Here is a 22,747-nt window from a genome sequence, read left to right on the forward strand (position 1 = left end):
CTCAGGCTGGGCAGGGCTGAGGGCTGAGGCGGGTGGAGGGAACAAGGGAGGGCAGGAGGGGGAGAGGAGGAAGGAAAAAGTTGGCAGGCAGACAGCAGAGCCCTGTCTGCATCCATCGCAGAGAGGAGGCTCGTGTGGTGTGGGGCGGGCCAGGAGCAAGGAGAGGCCTTCCTCCCTTTGTGCTCCCCCCACCCAGCCCTATAAATAGGCCCAGCCCAGGCTGTGGCTCAGCTCTTGGAGGGAGTTGAGCACCAGGCATCCAGCGGTTAAGTCAAGGCCCCTGCCAACATGGCCAGCGAAATCAAGAAGAAGCTCTTCTGGAGGGCTGTGGTGGCTGAGTTCCTGGCCATGACCCTCTTCGTCTTCATCAGCATCGGTTCTGCCCTAGGCTTCAATTACCCACTGGAGAGAAACCAGACGCTGGTCCAGGACAATGTGAAGGTGTCACTGGCCTTTGGTCTGAGCATCGCTACTCTGGCCCAAAGTGTGGGTCACATCAGTGGTGCTCACCTCAACCCAGCGGTCACACTGGGGCTTCTGCTCAGCTGTCAGATCAGCATCCTCCGGGCTGTCATGTATATCATCGCCCAGTGTGTGGGAGCCATCGTTGCCTCCGCCATCCTCTCCGGCATCACCTCCTCCCTGCTCGAGAACTCACTTGGCCGAAATGACGTGAGTGGGGTATCTCAGGCAGGGGTCTGTAGGAGAAGGCAGAGAGGGGACTGGTTCCATTTGCCTACCCATATAATGGGAGTACTGAACAACAGAGAGAAAGATGAAGGTTTCTGGGGTCACGCTGAGATATGGGGCCAGAACTCAGCTGGGCTACAGGGTCTGTTTGCTGGTAGAGCTGAGAGCGTGGAGGAGCTGGACAATAATGGTTGCCAAAGTCCCCTGCGAGTATCTACTGCCAGCAATGAGCTGAGGGGGCAGCTAGTTGTGTGCCAGCAGTGCCCCCCTCCAGGGGAGTTTCTTGGCCCTTGTCTGTCCTACCTGAACATCCACTTTTCTCCCTTGCAGCCCTGTCCACTAGGCAACCTCTACCTACTGTCCTAAGTATACTTTCTCCTGATACCTACCATGTTTAAAGCCACTTCTGCAGGTGTCTGAGTGTGACTCTCTTGATAAGTTGCCTGGGCTTCTAAGTGGCTTCTAATCCTTACCCAGGTTCCCAAACCAACTTCCTCAGAAAGTCAGGAGATGACTCCCTTTCTTTCCTCTGTCTCCAGTAATTAGACAAAGTGGAGGAAACAAAACTCTCTCTGGAGTTTTGGGAGAGTTTTCTAGATACCCGTTCAGAAAAAGGGCTCGGCTCAGTAGTCCTTGGCCACTGAACCATGAGGCACGCTTGCTTGTTGTGTACAGAGGTGGAAACGGAGGTGCAAGCTTGTCTGCCCAGGTCCTGAACTTGTGTAAGCTGCTTTCGAGTAGATGCTGCATTGGGGAGAATGTAAGCACTTGTACCCACTGTTTCTGGCTTTAATGATAAGCAGACGCTGGCAACAGTATGTGGCAACTGTTCAACATAACTGTCCCTGAGCCATTCCACACAGCTAAGTGGCCTGTGTGGTGGCTGCCTGGTCACAAACCTTTTCCAATTTCTTAGCTAAGTGTCCAGGATGACCGAGTGCACTTGGGTTTAATGGGGACCAGTTTAGCAGGAGTGTCTGAGTAAAGGCATGGGGTATCTCAGAATGGAATAGCCCAGAGTCCCTCGCCAGAAGCAAAGACTCAGAGAAAGGAAGCTGCTGGCTGGACCCCAGTAGGGCAGATGCAGGGGGATAGGAGTAAGGATGTGGGCCAGGGCTCCAGTGAGTTGGATGGCTATGCGTGAGTAGACGCCTTTCGTTTCCCGACTGAAGTTCAGGTCGTGGAGATGCAGGCAGGGAGGAGGTGAAAGTCTGATGCAGAGGGCGGCTGTCCTGGCTGTTCTGCAGGGATGAGCACTTCTGTGCCACAGTGACACCTCAGGATCACACTCAAGTCAACCTCTGCTCAGCTGGAGATTGAAGATTAGCCCTGTGGCTGGAGTTTAGACCTTAGCTGGAGAAAAGTTGGCTGCCGTAGGTAGCATAAGGAGCAGGGTTAGTCAGGCCATGTCCCTCTAGACTTCAGTCTCTCCAATAGGAGCAGGGCTAGATGCCTCAGTGAATTCCAGCGAGGAGGTTCAAGTTCCCGCTGAGGTGGGGGCTGGGGAGGATGCAAGCAATACATGCTCCCTCCTAGCTCTTATCTCTTCCAAGTCAAGTGACAGGCAAGACCCGTGCCCTTGCTGGCAAAGGCTTTGCATTTTCTAATATTGTCATCCAAGGCAGAGGCAGAACATGATTGCTTCGGCAGCACCTGCGTCTGGCTATACCCCATTTCAGTTTTTGTTCTCCTACCCCCCACCAATTTTCCAGAGGTGACAGAGTATCTGTGTCAGGCAGAATATATACAGCTGAGGGAGAAAAGGCTTCAGGCTAGTATGAAGACAGCTTGGGGAAGGAGGCAGGCACCCTAAGCCCTGTTTGCTGTTGACCACCAAGTCTTCCTGGAGCTGAGCATCCGAGGTTCAAAAGGACCTCAGGTTCTGGTGACATTCCTGCTACTCCCACACTACTAGCTTATATTGTTGGCTGGAACTAATTACTGACCCCCAAAAGGACTTGGCTAAGAGAGCCCCAGCAGCAGTATTATATAGAGGGACCAAACATTGTGGTGAGGTTTCTACCCCATCCAAACAAACAATGGACCTTTGGCATGTAGGACAGTCTGTCCGCCAGCCAAATGGCTCTCTCTGGGCACTGGCTCCTGGTTATGGCGGGGCTGGGAATGGTCTCAATGCCTTAGAGGAACAACAGTCAATGGAACAGGTGGCAGCCTCTTCCCTATACATCCCTGGGGAAGGCTCTCACAGCTCCTCTGCTCTTACCCTCATCCTGCCGCCAAAACCTGGGTGGGGTGAGTTGTTGGCATGGAGATTTCCAAAGAAAACAGAGGGGGAAGTGGCAGGAAGTGGTTGGGTGAGTCAGGGGGTGTCCCCTAGGGACATGGTGGGGACAACTTTCTCCTGACTAAGTCAGGGCTCAGAAAACGCCCTATAGCGACCACAGGCATCCTATAAGGTCCTTTGTGGGGTAAAGAAGTAGAGCCTAATTTGCACTCTTGGCTATAGGCTCTGAGGCTCCCTGCCCCAGGTCAGTCACCTGCACCCTATGTAACTCCATGCAATAGGCTGGGCTAAGATGGCCCTAATTCCCACCTATGAACCCATGAACAGGACTCAGAAGGGTGTGGCCGGCTTTGGAGAGTAGAGGATGCTGGAGCTTTAGAGTCCTGGCATCCCGGCTGTTTTCATTCTTCCCCTTTCTGGCCCTCATCCTGCAGAAATGACTGGGGCTGTTGGGTGCTGAGAGCAAGGCTGGGTCAGCCAGGCTCCCCACTCTGGGCAGCTCATGGGCCTGAGGCCAGATAGACCACACAGCTGCCTGTGATACCAGGCAGGAGGCAGGTGAGATAAGAGGTGTCAGGGCGGGCCAGGGAACTTTTGAACCGAAAGGGTGGGAGGGCCAGGAGAGCTCCAGGGAGATCATCCTATAAGAACCCAAATGTGGACTGAGAAGGGGCTTCTGGGTACAGCTGAGGCAAAGGGGCAAGGAAGGCGGTGGAGTAGAAGTGGTCATCAGATTTAACAGAGTGGTGTCACAGTAGGAGGCTGGATTTTGAAGTCGGTAGGAGCTCTGGACCTTGTCTGGTCTCTGTTTCTGGAGGAGACTATTTTCCCAGAGCCTCCCAGCCTAGCCACCGGGGGTCTCAGGCAGAGGGCACGCCTATTCTCTTCAGGGTCATCTCTTAGTTCTATTGATTCAGGACCCAAATACTTGGAAATGTCTCCACCTGCTATTCCAGATTGTATATATATATATATATCGGTCCCTAATGCATATTCCTCTGTCAGTTTCTTGGGTGTTAGCGTCCCCAGACAGTAGGAGAGAGGGTCCTTTCTTACCTGTAGGCCAACCAGGGTCAAATCTCTTGCTACCTTGACTAGGGCTTAGCAGTGGGCTATGGAAAAGAAGCGTAAATTTCCAATGCCCTGACCAAGTTCAGCATGGCCAGGGACAGAGCTGGGGGCTGGGTGTAACAGCATAGCTGGGACCTGTAATTATTGTTTCCAGGCAGAAGCTAGGAGGGAAAGGACAGGGGGAGAGTGCAGAGAGGTGGAGCTTTGTGGCAGGGCAAACATTCCTTCTCACAAATATTCTGAGGCCGGGTCCTCCACAGCATCTGCTGGATCTGTACAGCTAGTGTGGTCAACCTGTCCCAAACCAGGGTCCACTTGGGACAAGTATTTAAAAGACAACACTCCAAGAGGACTCGTGCAGGTAGCATCTGAGGAAAGCTGCTCCCACCCCATCCCACCGGAGCCTCAGCTCCTCTGCCCTGGTGCTACTCTTTCTAGCCCGAGCAGCTTTCCGCAGCAAAGTAGGTCCCTACGCAGTCCTACTCTCTAGGACACACTCAGTGTGTTCCTGGTCTCTCTGGGCAGGTCACAGTTTCTCCCTACCCACCCCCACAGCCACTGGAAGCCATGTATTCTTGTTGGTAGCAGTTCTCTGCCCTGGGAACCTTCCCGTCCCTACTCTTCAGAAGAACCTGCGAGTCTCAGAGCTCCTGGACGGCTGAAACCTGAGCCTCCTACCTGTAGATAAGGGCAGGAAAATGTCTTTGAGGCTCCACAGTGTTCAGGGATTCCTCTGTCTGGGACTTTTCCTGGAGACTAGCGGGGCTCCTCAACCACAGTATTGGGATGAGTGGGAACAGCCCCAGCGGAACGAGCAGGGGTTGGGGCTATGCTCACCCAAACAGCTAATGTTCCTGAGCTTCCTTGAGACTGAGATTGAATCCCATAGACCAAAGACAGCGGTGGGCACAATCAGCCCCTTCAGGGGCTTGAAATTCCAGTAGAGACTCCAGAGGGGAGTTTCTGTTCTGTATAAAGATTTTGTTTTTAACTCAGGAAGCAGCTGAGCGCTCTAACTTTAGAAACGTGCAGGTTGGACCCCCCGCCCCCTGACAGGGAAGCTGCTCTGGGGGAGCCTGGCTGGGTAGAGGTCCAGTGTAGGTGGGTAAGAGACTTTGTGCTACAGGCTTTATGCCAAACTGAGAATGGGAGGTGGAGACTTGAACTGAGGTATCTGAATGCTGGCTAGAGGGTGCCTACCTGATTTTGGGCAAGGAGGAATCAGAAGACTGCTTGGGGCTAGAGTTTAGGTCAGTGCCTGCATTTTGCTCTCGGGAAAATGAGACCCAATCAAGCTATAGATTCTTGTCAAGATTGTACAGTGGGCAATGTCAGTACAGGACTATGCTCCAAACCTTCTGTAAACATGTACACGCACATGCACATACGTGACATAGGGCAAAGAATGTGCTCTGAGCACTGCTTAGATCTGGGGATGCAGGGGGTGGGCGGGCGGGAGGTCCTCACAGGAGCCTCTTCCTCTCCTTGCTCTGCAGTAAGGAAAAGGAAGAAAGGAAGCTGGAAACCTTTTCCTCGTGTATTGTTCCTCATCAGAAAGATAAACTATCTCTGGGAGCAAATGAAGGGCCTTTGAAAGCAGCTGCTCTCACTCAAGGGGTCTCTCTCTTTTGACACTCCACCCCCTTCCCCAGATAGTAGTGGCACCACCCCTGTGGGCATGGTGCATGAGGGACTCATGGTGACGCATTCAGAAATGCCATCAGACACACCAGTGCAAACACACAGAAGCCAGCTGGGACTTTGTGCCCGAGAGAGCCCCTGCTCTGCAGAACATGCCCAGCACAGTGTCTGGAGTCACATCAAATCGAATCGTGGGCTCAGCCCAGGAGTGCTTGGCCAGGACCTATCAGCTTGTGTAAATTTTCCCCAGGGACTTCAAAAGACTGACTACTCTCTAATCCCAAGGTGACAGTTTCCCCTACTTTCCTTTAATTGAGTATTTCCGTTTACGTGTTTAGTTCTCACTTGTTTGTGCCTTTTTTATTTTTTATTTTTTGGACTGGCTTATTCTATCAGTTTCTGAGGGAGGATTATTAAAAACATTCACGTTGGAAATAGTTTGAGCTGATTCGTTTAGTTGTGCGTTTTTAAAAATAATTTATTTTTTAGTCTAAATTGTTTTTTCTGACTATAGGTCTAATATTTTGAACATTCTTAGATCATTTAATGATTCTGTAATAAACCTGTTAAGGTGTAGCAAAAAAAAAAAAAAAGAAGAAGAAGGGATGAAAACCACCGCAGACACATGGCCGCTTGTAGACACAGCTGACACAAACCCACACAGCTCTACACTGAGCACACATAAGCGCAGTCTGAGAGGTGATGAGGTGGGGCACACCGCTCCCCAGCGGGCCAGCACTGAGTCCAGGAGACAGTGCGGTGGGCAGACAGCCATGTCTCTCAAGCTGTTCCTTGAGAGCAGAGTCGCAGCCTCAGCCAGGCCTGGCTCTGCTCTCTGCTGTTTCTCCAGGGTGGGGCACAAGAGGTCCTTACCAAAAGTCAGGGCCCCAAGCCTGGGATTTTGTGAGCTGTCCTGGTGACCTGCCTTCAAGTGGCAGGGAGGGTTCAGGTAGCATGGCATGCACAGGTCAATCCTAGACTGGGACACTGGCAGTCTCAGAGCTACCTTTTGCCAGCAACCCATTTCAAGCTGGGAAGTGTCTGGTCCCCTTGTAGCCAGCATATCTTCCTATGAGCCCAAAGTGACATCAACCCTAAGGTCCAGGCCTCGCTGCCTTCTCCTGCTCTGTCCTCTCACATGTGAGCCTCAAAGGCCACTGGCTGGCTTATCGTCTCCCAGCTAACCTGGGAAAGCATAGGCCCTTTGCTCTATCGGCCTTCATTAGAATCCACTATTACAAAGAGGCTGGGAATTGTGGAAACTGCACACCCAATGAGCCTTCCCTCAAAGGTTTGCAGAACCCTGGTAAGGCTCCCAGACCAGGAGGGACAAAAACACCCAGCTAGGTGGCAGGTGGACTCCTCTTCTCAGTGATACCCAACTGCTCAGATGAAGGTGTGGCAGAGGGAGGCAGAAAGAAACCTCATCCCACAGAAAGCTCAGTAGAGCTGGTGAGTCTGGACGCTGCTGTAAGTCGTGAACCCATCTGGGTCTAGTGATTAGTAGCTTTGAACGCTTCACAAGAGCTGTGTGGCCTGTTCAATCGCTCACACCTGCATTCTCAAAACCAAGAGCTGCTCCTTCAACTCTAGTTGGTGAAAATCCAGGCAAAACTCTGCCCACGTGTGCAAACATGGATCTTCTCCCATGATAAATGACAATGACTGGGCTTGGGCCCTGTTTAAACAGTTGTTTGAAATGTAGTGGGCTATACGCACTCACTATGGCTTGACTTTTCAAACCTGCTCTTTCCTGGACAGAGAGTTTCCACCGACTGTCTCTAACCCTCTCACTGTTTTCCCAGATATAAGTAGCTCAAGTCCATTGGGCGGAGAGCAGGCATCATCAGCTGCCAAGGCAAGCGAGGTGGCTGCTGCTGGGATGGTAGTGAACACTGGCATCAGGAGGGTACGACTGCCAGCTTTGGCCGTCAGGAGTTGGGTCCCTTCCAGAGTTCCCAGGCCAGATGACTGTCTCCTGCTTCCTGAGGACTCAGACCCCCGGGCCTGGAACTAGGGCCTGCTCTGCTCTGTGTTGATAGAAAGTGGTACCTTCTTTGTATAGGGTCTGGGACTCAACCCTAGTTAAGAGCAGGGGAAGAGATAGATAAACTGGCTCTGGCTACATCTATGAGAAGGGCAGGGTGGGGATTGGATCTGAGCAGGAAGCTTGGGGACAGTTCCATTATTTGGTGAGGCAGTGTTCCTCACAGTACTTCTGCCAGCCAGCAATTAGGCCAGCCTAAGAGAGGAGGGGGTGTGGAAGGAGAAAAGCCGTGAATGTCAATGAGGGCCACGGGCTTTCCAGGCAGACGTAGAGATAGCCGTCATGGACTTCTAGTCATTCCTCCATCAAGCCATCCCAGCTCGAGGCAGCCTCTGCCAGCAGACACAGCTATCCTTCACTTCCATCTCTACCACCTGCTATTTCTCGCTTTTGCTGCCTTCTCCAAATGCCCTGTGAATCTTCTGGAGGCTCTAGAGTCTAGATGGAGCTGAGACCTTAAACCCATTTTGCAGATGGAGAAACTTGAGGCCCAGAGACAGGCATGTTCATGGTGCCGACTAGAAAAGTGAGAACCCGAACACTGGGATTCTGCCTCTATTATAGTCAGGTGATAGTTGGGCATTGCTCCCAGAAGGCTCACTAGGCAGAGGGGGCACAGCTTTGGCATTGGCCAGGAAAGGCCCAAAGCTGGGGCCTCAAGGCAGTGGAAGGGATGTGAGTCACTCCCTGAGAGCCAGCACTGCAGACAAAGGCGGGAAGAGTATTGTTCTTGTGAGATGGCCTAAGGGCTGAACTGGGAAGACCCCCCCCCCCAAGAATGCCAGGTGGCTTTGGGGATATTACCACTCTGTGGGGAAATTGGAAGTGAGCCTTCAGTGTCAGCTGTTGGGGTGAGGCTCAGCTGTCCCTTCAGGGAGGGAGACCACTGGAAGCATCCTGCATCCTCACTAAGACTCCTCAGCTGCTCTGTGGGGTGCACCTGGCCTCAGCACTCTCCCCCCCTCCCCTGACCAACCCCCTCCCTGACCCGGAGCAGAGGTCTGGATCCCCTGCGAGGGATCTTCTCAGGGCAGCTACAGGTACCATAGGGCTCCAGAGACTTGGTGGCAGTTCTCATTCCCTTCTTTTTCCATGAGTCATCTTTCCTAAAGTAGCTTAGGAGCGGGGACAGCCAGACTACCATGGTTGGTGCCATGCAGCCAAAGAGAGGGAACGCAAGGCCAGGAGAGAGAAGAGGGGAGAGAAGAGATGCAGAAGGGAAAGATTTGGACTTGGAAGGGTGAGGCAGTATCTCTACTCCATTCTTCCTACCCACACTTCTCTTCTCCCACAGACATCCCTGACCACCTCCCGTGTCTGACTCTCACCTCTCCCCTGTAACACTGGGCCTGTCATGTAGCCAACAAAGAGGCCCCAAGTCACCCTGGGGCCTTGTCGTTACTTGCTATGTGTTTGTCCGGCCCCCTCTGAGGCCACACAGTGAGTAGCTCTCTAATACGCTAGGATGTGGTTGACGACTGTCTCGTGGTACCTGGGCCTGGTGCTCTGGGAATCTCGTTATGATTGCCACCGGAAGTCACTGGGCCTTCTGGCTTCTCTCCTCCGCAGCTGGCTCGAGGTGTGAACTCCGGCCAGGGCCTGGGCATTGAGATCATTGGCACCCTGCAGCTGGTGCTGTGCGTTCTGGCTACCACTGACCGGAGGCGCCGAGACTTAGGTGGCTCAGCCCCACTTGCCATTGGCTTGTCTGTGGCTCTTGGACACCTGCTGGCCGTAAGTAAGGGGCTTCCCAGGTGGGGAGGTCTGGGCCAAGGTAAGAGGTGGTGGGTGGGGCTAGTGTGGGCGTCTGTGTATTTCAGATGGAATTCCACTGGGTGGGATGGCAGACCCCCTCTGGTGACAGGGAAAGGACTCAGGGACCTCTCTGATCATCCACTGGGATTGATTTTCCCCTGGCCTGCTCTTTCTCATTCTCCATCCTCTCTGTCATTTCCCTTACATTCTTGCTCCTTACACACTCTCCTTCCAGATTGACTACACTGGCTGTGGGATCAACCCTGCCCGGTCATTTGGCTCTGCTGTGCTCACCCGCAACTTCTCAAACCACTGGGTAAGTCACCATGGGCAGCCAGGTGCGAGGCATTGTTTTCCTCTCAGGGATTCTGGGAGACAGGCAGGACAGAGGAAATCAAGAACAAACCCTGAGACAAAGGGAGGGGGTTCAGATCATTAAAGATTTGTGTCATCTCTACTCTGGCAGCTCCAACCTACTAACAGTGTGGTGACAGATCTTGGCCCTGCCACCTTTGGATTTAGCAACCTCAGGAAGGTTTTGTGCCTTGGTTTCCCAGACTTTGAATGAAGTAGACTTAGAATCGTTACCTCTCCCATCAGGAGAGGGAGGACCCATGACTGCAAGCAGAGATATGAGAGAGGACACATCTTTGTAGGCTTTAGCTTTAATTACTGTTGGTCTGAGTGTTCCTGGCCACCCTTCTATTAGGCTAGCCCATCTCTGGGACCCTTCCAAGGCTTAGGGAAGGAAGTAATAGCCATCCTCAGGAATGGGCTGTTACAGAGATACCGGACCTGTCTACAGTGGCCAGGATATGTTCCCACTACACACCCTGGTCTGGGACCACTCTGAGGGGCACCGGGATCAGAAAGAAGGGGGCTAGTCTGTCTGCTTCTCACTCAAGACAGAGGGGAGGGGGAGACTCTCAGGGGGAAGGGTGGTGCAACCAGCAGACCTCTAAACTCTCACTCTTCTTTCCTAGATTTTCTGGGTGGGACCATTCATTGGGAGTGCCCTGGCAGTGCTGATCTATGACTTCATCCTGGCCCCACGCAGCAGCGACTTTACAGACCGCATGAAGGTGTGGACCAGTGGCCAAGTGGAGGAGTATGACCTGGATGCTGATGATATCAACTCCAGGGTGGAGATGAAGCCCAAATAGAGGAGGCTTGGCCTGGGCATCCGTATGGGGGTGGGGCAGGGATGGGCGGAGGGAGGGGAGGGCTGAACTCATATTATAGACACTCTGACAAGCTGACCAAAGTCACTCCCCAAGACCTGGCTGTCCCACATGGTCTAGCCTTGTCTGGGGCAGTAATATCACTGTCTTTCTTTCTGTTTCCTGGTCTCAGAGCTTCCTGGGGCCCAAGACTTATCAACTCAGCACCTCACTCCTTTGACATCATGGAGGAGTGAAAGGGAGGGACCCACCTGCTAGTTGTCCCCTCAGAGTGTGCTAGAAAGTCCCCCTCACTCCAAAGTTGCCCAGCAAGACACCCACCTTAGGTGCCTGGGATTCTGCCATTGTTACTTTGTGCCTTTGATCATGGCCTTCCTTAGGTAGGCACCTTAGCCCCAAAGGCACTTTGAGGGAGAGGAAGTCCCTTAGCTTTCCCCTTTGGTCTGACTTACCTCCAGGACCCTTCCCCTTAAACTCACTCTAAGACCTTGGAATTTTCCCTATGCTGAGGCCTCAGTGATCACGTCTGTAAAGTGGCAAGGAAGGGACAGCTTTGGGGACTCTGTAAGTGTGGACAAGCCACAGGTTCTAGAAGGGAGAGTCTAGACAGCACTGCATAGTGCACCTGGCTGAGCTCTTTCCCAACATCCACAGCCCATGAGCACGTGTGGATGAGCTACAGAGCGGAGAAGCAGTCCAGGATGCTGGGAGTGCCTGTTCACACAGAGAGCCTTCCTTTAGGCAGGTCTGTTGCAGCAGAGTAAAGGTCATTTCATGGTGGAGGAAGAGCTCACGAAATCTCTCCTAGCTCTAGTGGGTCTGCTCATGTACCATGGCACCAACTGGCTGTTTCCCTCTAGTCTCCCTTGCAGTGTAGATGTGACGTGTGTGTTTATTAAAGAGCACTGGGCTATTGCAGCGTCATGTCTGAGGAAAGAAGCAGCTAGACATGCAACAGACCCCAGACAGATGCCCATGCCGGGCACACAGGGGTTTGGATGCCCCTAGTTCATCATGATCAAGGAGGCCACTCTTGTCCTGGCTTATGAGCTGCTGGCTGGATGAATTTGACCAGAGCCTGGACAATCTGAAGGGGCTCACTATGTGACTCCAGGCACAGTCTCCTTATTGCAAGGACCTGATGCTGTGGCTTCTGCTATAGCCCAAGAACATCTCAGAGTGCATTCAGCTCAGGGCTTGCATTTAGCTCTCTGGGTTATTCTATTCAATCCCACCAAGCCAGAGCAGCTCTACCACTGTGCCGTTAACCATGTCGTGAACCGAGAGCCACATTCTTCAGGTGCTTAGAAGCAGCAGAATAGTCAGGAGGCCATTGACCACTGGCATAGTACAGCTGCATACTCTTCTCCATTCCCTAGCAGGCACTATACTCACTTCACAGGTCAGGACACTGAGGACCCATATGCTCAACTATATCATATTGGGTCAAGCTCAGCAGTCAAAGCCATGTTTGGCCACTTCATAGTCAATGAAGTGGACTCCTCTCATTTCCAGCTTCTCCGTTTCTGCCTGGACAATGGCTAAGGGCCAGGGATGGGGGTAGGGGTGGGAGTGGAGGTGGTGAGAGCTGTGCTGGAGGGGGGCAGGGCAGGCCCATCCCACCTGGTTCTGGCCACTGTGAACCAGGACCCTGCATCTGTCTGCTCTGTGTATGTTTCTTTGCAATTGGAATTCCATCTTATGGTAAGAAAATAAAGGACAATGACTTGTAAGGTCCTCCAGGCCTCCTGTGTTTTTTGCTTAGTTTGGTATTGCATTCCCACAAAGGGACTCCCATCTGTCAGGGGATTATTTTCATTTCTGTGCCTCCTAGTCTGGGAAGAAGACAAGATGCCCTGGTTCCCTAAGGAAACCTTGGGCCTAGGGGATGGGTACAGTTATACCACAAACCCTAGGAGGGACAGGGTCATGTTCTTAATAGGGAGACTTCTGAAGCTGTGGAAATCTACGAGACAACTATGTGAAAGTGGGGGAGGTTTGGGCCAGTTTAAATGGGGTGATAAGAGCCACTTTGTATTATGGAGGGTGGAAGAGTTAGGGGAAGGAGAGTTGAAATCATAACCTTCTTAACTCCCATGTTCTCCTCAGGGCAGAGCTGTGCCTCCCCAGCTCTGCTTACCCTGGAAGCTCTACCTACACTTATGCCTTGGGACCCCCCAGGAGAGCTCTTCAGGATTGACTTGTCAGAGAAAATGAGTCCAGTGTAATGCTATACAGAGACCATGACTCTGACCCCATATATGACCCATGAAACACTTCAGGGAGAACTGTGAACTTAGCCACTGGGAGCAGGTCATGGATTGGCAAGCCTGCTTCTTCCTACAGAGGCTTGCTCTGGGAGGCGAGAACCTTCAAGCTCATGGAATGATCTCCATATGGCAAACACAAGTGTCACCAGGGTGTAGGCTGAGAAGGGACGGGGGCATGGGGAGGACTCAGCATGTCATGTTTCTGGAGTGATGGAATAAGAGGTGACATTGGAGAAGGCTTAGTGTAGTGTTTCTAACTGACTGCAGTGTACAAGGACCCTGGAGCTGCCCATCCAAATTTCCCTGGCTTCTTCCTGGTGAGATATTTGCTGTTGGAATAAGAAAGTGACTGCTAGATTGTAAGAACACTGTAGAGGCTAGCCCAAAGCTTCACAGACTCATGTGTGAGGGCATATCAAGGTTTCTCACAGTTCCTCTTAGCCTACCTCTTCCTTGTCCCATCCCCTAGGTCTCAGGTTCCTTCCATCTCTGACCACTGTAGATTCCAGTTACTTAATTCCTGATCAGCCCCTCCCACCTCTGCTCAATTCCACAATATAGCCTTTCTTGCATGACTTCTGCAAATTGTAATTTCTAGAATCCTAGAGCATAGAGGCAGCTCCTGGGGAAGTGGCCAAACTGGGGTTTCCAGAGTACCTATGAGGTATTAGATACCTTGCTGTGACTTGCAATATTAGAAGATAGAGCTATTTGCATTTACAGAGGTTTTGGGGCTCCTGAAGGTGAAATCATTTGCTTAAGGCTGCACAACAGGATGGTGCTAAGATTGAGGTTTGAACCTGCTCTGCTTCAACAATTGACTGTCTCCATTGTGCATTATGTGATGCTGACCTGTTTTGTGGCAATGCTTTGTAGAGTTAGCTCTGGATCAGCAGAGAAACCAGGCTGAGCTGCAGCTGCATCCGTTACTATAGGGTAACAGGAAGGCAAAATGAAAAAGGCTTGTCTTGGGTCTTCCAACATTGTGAGAAGTCTGCTCACATCATTATAAGTGGTGATGGCTTGAGGCACCACCAGACTGAGACTACTTCCATTAACCTGTACCTACTCCTGACTGGGAGGGAATATGATCAGACTGTTTGTAGAGTATATGAACAGGGGAAGGCCAATGCTGCAGCATGAGGAATAATAATGCACCAAGCTAAGCCTTATATACACAGTAGGTTTGGGTGCAATAGCTTTGGAGTCAGACTGTCTTAGACACTTCCGTAGGATCAGAACTCCAGGTTTTCATCTCCCCAGCTTCTTCAGACTTTGTTCTGCTCAAGTTCTACTTGGCCCAGCACAGATGAGTGGGTTTGGGAAATAATTGGGATGGAATTGGGCTTTTTGCGTAAGCAGAGGTCAGAGGACAACCTTCTGGTATTAGGTCTGTTTTATTCATCAGATTTTAACACAGGCAGCAAGTTTCCTGAAAGCTTCCGGGACTCAACTTTGCCCCCAAGCTCCTGAACAGTCAGGTGACTAGCATGTGAGGTGACTTGGTGGGAGCACCTGTCACCTGCCTCCAACTGTGACCTCGTTGAGACTAGACTGCAGGTCACCCAGCCCTATCAAAACTATCCACAGCCTTAACCCAAGGATGATTCAGACAGCACGGAAGGTCGTGCCTTCTGCACCTGGCCTACAAGGAAGCAGGATGTGTTCTAGCAGCCTCTGAGTCCTAGAATATTTGTCTTTCCATTAAACTCACAAGAGCAAAATGCTGCAACACTGCAATTGACGCACCTCATTGGAGGCCCCTGATTAGGCCTGGTACAGATTAGAAGACTTTCCAAACCTCTTTGTAGGGAAGACAAGCCATAGCCCTGTGTTCAATGTCCTGTCAGTGTTTAGTGTTTAGAGGTTTAGTGTTGGGTAAAGACTCTTTGTTTTTAAAGATATAGAAATCTGGAATCCTTACAGATCCTGAACGTGTGTGTGTGTGTGTGTGTGTGTGTGTGTGTGCACATTTGAGAAAGAGGAGAGACACAGAGAGAGAGAGATGCGAGTGTGTCTGCATGTGCGTGTGTATGCATGTGTTCATGTATGTGGGGGTAGGCATGCCACAGTGTTTTTAAGAACGTCAGACAACAACCGTTAGGTATCAGTACCTGCCTTTCTACCTTGTTTGAGGTAGGGGTCTCTATGCCAGGTGTCCTGGTTTCTATACTTCCATATGGACTCTTCTAGCTCTCTTTCATCTTCCTGTACGAGGAGGGTTGGGCTTACATTCATTTTTCTCCTTTATGTTTGTTGTTGCACTTGTTATTTTGTGTGTGGATTCTGAGGATCATGAACTCAGGTCATCATGCTTTGTGTGGCCATCTCTCGGCTACATACTTTTTCTTGTAATACCTCAAAATTTTCACTAGGATCGGGGGGATTCTGCTGTCTGGGTGCTGGGTCTTGGCAGGCACCCTAGTCTAGAAGACCCGATGAGTGGATGTGGCCTTGGTCCTGACACTGTTACCCCGTGGGCTCAAAGCAGGCTCCAGTGGAAGGTGTAGTGGCTTAAGGAAGCCACTTGACACTTGACCCTAAGAACCACAATACCTTTGGGGAACCTGATAGATGTGTGAACGGTTCTTTTTCTTTGGGGTTCCCAGGCTAGTCCTTAGCATCCTTGGAACCAAAGCTAGGAACCGGGCTGGAAAAGCACCAGAGGAACTGGTGCCAGGCCCCCACCCTCGATGTGGCCAGGCCATGTGTGGGTCCATTAGGATTTTTCCACGGCTCCTGTAGAGCATACCTTCGTTGGTCAGAGGCTTCTCAAGGAGGGGACAGTGATTAATGTTTTATGGACGAGCTGCTGGGCATGAGGCCTTGTTTTCTTTAGGTTTAGAATACAATGAAGACGATGATTGGAATTTGCTTCCTAGCAAGGGGGCTGGGTGAGGCCATTCTTGGGAAGCCAAGGACCAAAGGTGCTGGTGTGTACCATTCTTAGTGCCAAAAGAGAAGGCAGGCAAAGTCTTTGCTGTAAGGGCCATCTTCACAAGCCACATGGGACCATCAGTGCCCATGTGCACTTTGAGACCAATGCTCAATGGGGCCTGTGATAAAGGGTGCCGGCAACTTTAAGAAACACTGCATGCAGAGTTTGCTCCATTGCTCTCCTTGTAGCTTCCTGGCTGGGCACAGGGAGAGGCTACCACCTATCTGCAGCTGTAGGCCACGTGGCTGCACTTGTTTTGTTAGTTTGAGATAGAGTCTCCAGGTTGACGTTCCTATGTCCCTAAGGATGATGTTGAACTTCTGATCTTCCATTTCTAGTCTCCATTTTAAAAATAATTCTGTAGATCTTTCTTGTAGGAGAACAAATTTAATTCATAGAGTTGTCCATTCATAAAGGTTAAGGGTCAAAGTGTATATGCACATGTACTTGTGCAGGTGAATTGGGATAACTTTTGTCTGTTTACTCTGTTTTAATTTGTCCTTCTGTCTGTCCAGAGACCTTTCCCTGGAAGCCCAGTTTAATCCTTGAGGCTCAGGCCTCTAGGAGTTTGCAGCCTAGTCCAGGACCAAGATGACCACACAAGCAGAGACCACAAGAGTATCTTCTGCCCCCAGTGACTCTATGAATGGTTGTCGTTTGCTTTGCCTACCTCCATGCTGTTGTCCACATTTAACTAGCTTGGCTTGGGTTTTCAGGGGACTAGCAAGTACAGATTTTAAAATAAGCTGGTAAATAAATGAGAGACTCATAATGTCTGCAATTATGATATCATAGGCAAGGGGAGAAACACTCTGCATATGAGTCTAATCCAGAGGGTGGAGATAGGAACCCAACGAATTAATAATGGGGGACAAAGTCCTCCAGAATTGGAGCCCATACTGGGTGCAGTCTCTGATAATCTGGAAGAGGCTAGTGTGTCCTGATAACCTTAATAATATGGACTTCTTTATTTTTTTAAATTTAGTGTATACCGTTTATAATTCAACTCACATGGAAAACTGAAACCAAAGAAAGCAGTAAAATTTGTTTAGATTAATTTTAAAATTGATGGGTGGCATTCATGCTTTTGAGTTGTTAATACATCTCATGTGTCATTTTGGGGTGTGTGTGTGTGTGTGTGTGTGTGTGTGTGTGTGTGTGTGAGCATGTGATCAGTTCCCTGCAGAGGGCTGCTGGGCCCTCATGTGGAATGCCCACATTGAACCTGAGCTGACTATGGAATCCACTGGAGGGCTACATCTGCACAGATAGGCCCTGTCAACCTCACACCCTTGTGCTCATTTATTTGAACTCCAAGGATACCTTTCTTTTACTTGCGTTTTAAACAACATGAGGGCAGCCACAGGGTAGCCCTCACTTCCGAATAGAGTCACTCAGTGTTAATGTGCATAGCAAGCAAGGCAAGCCCCTGGGTGCCTTCGTCAGGTCATGTGACATCAATGTCCCTATCCACCTTCTTTGTAGATGTGTTGTCTGAACCTATCTCTGTCCCTCACTAACATTTTACTCCCCTCTCGGGATTTCTTTCACTGAGAAATAGAATACTAAATGCTAAATTTGCTAAGAATACCAGTGATCTGTGTCTTTGTTCAATGTGTTTCCTCATCTGACAATCTATACTGAAGAAGGTATGTCCCACTCAAACCAGGTTTGGGAGGCAGGTCCAGCAGGCAACATAGCATGAGCAGGGGCCTGACTTGCACACTGCCTTGGAGTCAGCATCCAGGATGTGTTTCTCCTGTATCCAGCACGTTCACCTGTATGTGTCCCATTTCGAGCAGGGCTTTCCAGGGCCTCCTTGACCTGTTCCTTTTGCCCTCCTGCCTCTCTCTGCAGAATCTCTATTTTTCTATCTTCTATCATTCTGCAAACCCAAAGAGCCTTCTCCTTGCAGATTCCTAGGCCCTGAGATGAAATGACTGCTCAACTGTTCGTGAAGTTTCCAGAATCATTGATGTGCTTGGACTGTGGCCGATGGCCCAGGGCACTGACCACGCGAGACGGACTCCAAGAATTGCACAGCTGCCAGTGGCCTCCTGAGCAGCGAGGGGCAGCGCATCTGCCTCCAGGAATGTAGGGCTCAGAGACACGGGACCAGAAATCCTCAGGGAGGCTGTGGCTTTGCTTCCAGAAGATCCTGAGAGCTCCAGTGTCCACTTCTTGCCATCCTTCTGTATGAGTGGGAAACCAACCCAGGCCACCCTTGGTGAGATCTTCGGAAGAAAAAAAATCCTCTAATGTTAGGTTTGAAAGCAACTATGAAGTCTTCGGGATTTCACCCATGGGGGGCTTTTCCATCTAGTGCTGACCCGGCTGTCTGGCCACCTCTGGGGAATGCAGGCCAACATTTCACCTAGGGAGCTATGGTACCCAGTAACCTCCATCTCTGTGTTGCCTCTGCCTAGCTGGGGTACCCTGGCAGTCCCCTTTCCATCTCAGGTCCCCTGAAATACAGCACTGAGAAGAAGGCTGGAAACGAGTCAGCAGCAGAACCCCTTAGTATTTTGGCCAAAGAAATAAGGCCCAGTCCAGACAGCTGCCTTCAAGTGCCCGCCTATCATTCCACATCCCCTGAAGTGTAACCAGAGGGGAACAGCATCTTCCCTCCTCAACCCCAGAGCCCAACACTTATAGAAGCTGCTGGAGGGTTGTGTTCTATTTGCAAAGTCCTGTCCTCTCGACCTTCCCACCTCCTCTCCCTGCCTGGAGGCTAATAATCTGTTTCTGATCTCCTAGGGGGCAGGTCCTGGGACTTCTTGGAGCAGATGAGCCTTTATCCATGCGACAGAACAGGAGGTACCTACTGACACCCATGTCCTAGGATAGACACATCTGTATGTGGGTGCGAGGTAAGAGCTGAGGGTGATAGGAGAAACTAAGGTCAATGGGAGGGGTTCTGGTCTAACTCAACTAAGCCTCAGTGGCCTAGAACCTTTCCACTGCCCTGAGTTAACCTTGGCTTTCTCTTCAGGCTAATGTCTGCAGTGGTGATTTGAGCCTTTTACTCCTTACCTCTCTTTCTCAAAGGCCTTCAGGCCTTCTCATCCTCTGCACAGACATGTAGTGGTTGAGCCAATCAACATATCTTCTGTTGTACCTAGACTGCATCCTCCCAGCCCTGCCCGTCCACCTTCGGCTGTTTGAGTCCCCAGGGATATGGGGACAGTCATTGAAAAATGGAGCAAGGGCCATGGGAACTGCACACAGGGTTTGGGGGCTCAGAGTGGAGTCTGGGCCTGGATGTTGGGGATGCCTGACTGAAGCTCAGAGTGGTGAGCGGAGGGGCCTCCAACGGTCCAGCAGCATTGGGCATTGCACAAGAACTTTATCAACACGCTGCCACGTTTGATACTGACGAATGAGCTGAGAGTGAGGAATTTTGTACTTAGGACATCTGAGAAATCCCTAAGTGTCAGGCACTATTCTGGCTGCCAGGTATTAAACTAAAGGGGTAACGTTTGCATTTCATGAAGAACAAATCAGAGAAGTTAGGCAATGAGCCCAGGGATCTTAGAAAAGGCAGACTGAGCTATGGAGCCAAGCTGGGGAGCTCTGAGATGAAGTTCTTTCCACATCTGCATGCTGGTTGGGCAGAAAGGCAGATGGTTGTGCATGTCAAGGCAGCTCACTTCCTGTTCTGAGCTTCCTTTTCCTTCACTGACGTCAAGGCTGTTGGCTAAGCAGCAAATACCTCCTGGACACTGATAGAGATTGAAATTTTACAGGAGACCAGCTGTCCACTTTTGAGCAAGGTCTAGGGTTCTTCAGCATCCACAGGAAGGCACGCACGGCTTCCCAACAGAAGGGACACACCACAGCATCCCTGAACTCCAAATGCCCCGAGCCCCTCCCAGGTCCCCCGAACTGGGTTATCAGGGGAAGCAGCTGAAGCTGTGGACAAACAGGCAGGGCAGGCAGGGACACAGGGACATGTGGTTTATAAATAAGGGTGGGCAGGACAAAGACAAATCAGGTAGGAGGTGGGAAGGGGAGCTGCAGAGAGAAGCAGAGGGCCTTAGGTCTCTACCCCACCTCGGATTCACACCCCCTCCCCAAGGAGCAGGCTCCATTTCAGGTCAGAACTGACTGTCATCTTTCCCCCCAACCCCCACACACCAGCCCCAGGCCCAGAATCTCTGAAGGAAGCCCAAGGGGCAAAGTCCTGGCCCAACCCCATATCCTCCCAGAGGGATTAGGGCTGCTTTCCTTCTCAAAGTCTTCCAGGCTCTCTGAACCACACCAGGACACACTCTAGGTTTGTAAATGGAAGGAGGGGCTCTTCAGCACCAGGTACTCAGGAAAAGGAGGGAGCTAATGAATGTGGTGTGTGTGTGTGTGTGTGTGGGTGCGTGCGCGCACGCGCGCGTGCGCGCGCGTGTGCCCATGTGTTGGCTCTCTCTCTCTCAAGTTTCACCCCTCTTGCTGGAGACACTGTGACCATCTCAATTTTTGCCTCTTTCAGCTTTCCCAAGGCACTTCAATTATTTATTTCATTAAAAAAATTTCATTAATAAAAATCCTAGCCCTTTTGAGGGGAGGTAGGAGAATTAGGAATTCAAAGTCAACCATGGTGAGTTTGTTGCCATCCTAGGCAACATGAGACAGATTCAGACAGGCTGGCTTAGAATCTGGGATCTGCTACCAGCCATTTGATCTTCCATGATCACTGTGCCTCAGTTTCTCCGTCCACACAATGGGTCCCACCTTAAGAGGTCATTGTGGGCTTACACTCCGACACTACAGTGCTAAAGCTCATCTTCCTTAGTTCCCCAGATCTACAGCTGCAGTTCTCTTCCAACTGCACATTCAAGACTGGATGAATTCCAAGTGGGGTCAGAGTCACTGTTTCCCCAGGCAACGATTTCCCCCAAGTGGGGCTGGGGCTATAATGTAGAGTGGAGAAAGAAGAGGAAAATCAGAGTCAAAGAAGAAATTGGTAAGGGCTTGGCCTGGAGGTGCCCCGTTCTGTAGATTCCTCTTCCACTATCTACTCATGGCTCTAAGCCTGTACCCAGGGGCACTGGCTTGAGCCTGAGTCCTGTGTGACTCAGGGCTGTGTGACCCTGGACAGGTCTGCCAGCTTCTCTGGTTCTCAGTGTCTCCACCCAGAAAGAAAACCAGGGAATGGATTCCAATCCTGCGTCAGCCTGAGGGACCTGTGCTTTTCCTGACATGCCGGGGAGTCAGGGCCAAGCTGGAATTTAGCCTGTACCCCTTCTTGTTCCTTCTCTGCTGGGGCTTGGGGGTTCTTCCCTCAGGAGGCTCCCATAGTGCTCTGAGGACCCTACTCCCTGTGTTTTTTAAAGCTACTTTGCAATGCCTGCTTTACCACCACTTACAGAGCACCAGGTGCCTCACTTTCTCCTGCAAACTCAAGGCAATTATTTACACAGGGCACATGTAAGGAACAGCTGGGCCTGTCCAAGCCACAGGAGTCCCTGCTCCACGGAGGAGGGCAAAGTCTGGGGAGAAGTTGGAAGTTTATAAAAGAATGAGTTACCCATGTACGCATCAAAGCACTCTTCCGCTAGAGGAAAACAAAGTGACACTTGTTCCCACATTGCCTGGCCTGGCGGGAGGCCAGCGCTTCTCCTTACCCTTGCCTCTCACACCTACCTCGTCCCTCACCTCCACCCCTCAGCAGTTGCCCTGACTAGATACCAGAGGGGCCAGACTGCTTCTGGTAGAAAAGGAAAGGAACAGCCAGGAAATGAACTGGGGTCTGGGAAGGGTGGCATTGAGTGGGCAGAGCCAAGGACAGATAAAAATGTAGCATGGTCCTTTCACCTCCTCTGGGGAAACTAGAATTCTCGTCCTTTGTGCCCTCCTCACTTCTCTGAGGTAACTCTGGCCACTGAATGCCCAGGATATGAACCCTAGAAACACATACCATAGAAGTTCCAGTCTAGCCTTTACCTTCACCCCAACTTTGACCCTTAATTCTAAGACAGAGGACACCCTAAACTCTGGACAGAAATGGTTCTGAGAGTGACCAGTGAAGGCTGGGTCACCACAGGAATCAGGAGAGAGTGGCCAGTGTCTACAGAGCTATGACTAAGAAAGGGCTGAGGATGTGGAATCTGCCTTAGGGCCTGAGGTGCCAGGGCCCCTGCTTTTTCTAGACCAGCGGTTTTCGACCTTCCAAATGCTGCAACCCTTTAATACAGTTCCTCATGTTTTGGCGACCCCCAACCACAACGTTATTTTTGTTGCTACTTCATAACTAATTTTTCTACTTGTGAATTATAATGTAAATATCTGATACCCAGTCCTTGTGACCCACAGACTGAGAACCAGTGTTCTAGACTGTTTCCTTTCTCTGGAAGGAGGACAGCATGAGAGAATAGCTAGGGATTATGGTTATTCTGGTCTTACTCGGAGTACACCCTGTGAGCTGCACCAAAAAGCCACTGAGCCAAATATCCGGAAGCAGCTGACTCCCTGAGGCTGTTCATATCTAAACCGCCATCCCAGCCTGGGTAAGTGTGTGGGACCCTTGAGGATTGGTTGGGAAGCTGGATTGGTCTGTAGCTAGAAGTTGATGTAGTTACTCAGGCTCACCACTAGGGGTGGTGGATGCAGGCGGGACTAGAAAGTCTCAGCGTAGCTTTGCAAAGACCAGGCTGCTCTGCGAGCCAGGAAGAAGGAAAATGCCCACTATCAAGAAGTCCACCTGTTTATGGGATGGGTAGAAAGACTTCACCCTGTTATCTTCGCTACTCACCCAGTGTGGTAGAAAAGCCCTACCATTTGCTACTGCCACAGTTTAAATGTAATTGTGTATGTAATGTCCAGATAAATTCTTGAAAACGAGAATATTGGAGTAAAAGATAATGCTTGTTTTGGCGATTTACCCACATTACAGCACTTCGTGCTCTGTCCCTGGGA

General features: G+C 50.9%; 2 protein-coding genes across 2 annotated transcripts in view; both read left to right on the forward strand.

Annotated features, from left to right (window-relative positions):
* The first annotated feature begins 229 nt into the window (after positions 1–229).
* Positions 230–12,367, forward strand: Aqp1 (aquaporin 1). The gene is given in 4 exon segments (NM_012778.2): positions 230–672; positions 9,264–9,428; positions 9,685–9,765; positions 10,433–12,367. Coding segments are annotated over 4 exon segments (810 nt in total). The 5' UTR covers positions 230–288; the 3' UTR covers positions 10,613–12,367.
* A 5,505-nt stretch (positions 12,368–17,872) lies between these two features.
* Ghrhr (growth hormone releasing hormone receptor) overlaps positions 17,873–22,747 on the forward strand; it is a 36,404-nt gene continuing 31,529 nt past the window's right edge. Inside the window, 2 exon segments of the mRNA NM_001398554.1 lie at positions 17,873–18,065; positions 18,596–18,708. The gene's annotated coding sequence lies outside the window, so the exon portion shown is untranslated.

Source organism: Rattus norvegicus, chromosome 4, assembly GCF_021556685.1.
Source record: "Rattus norvegicus strain SHRSP/BbbUtx chromosome 4, alternate assembly SHRSP_T2T, whole genome shotgun sequence".
Taxonomy (NCBI): Eukaryota; Metazoa; Chordata; class Mammalia; order Rodentia; family Muridae; genus Rattus; species Rattus norvegicus.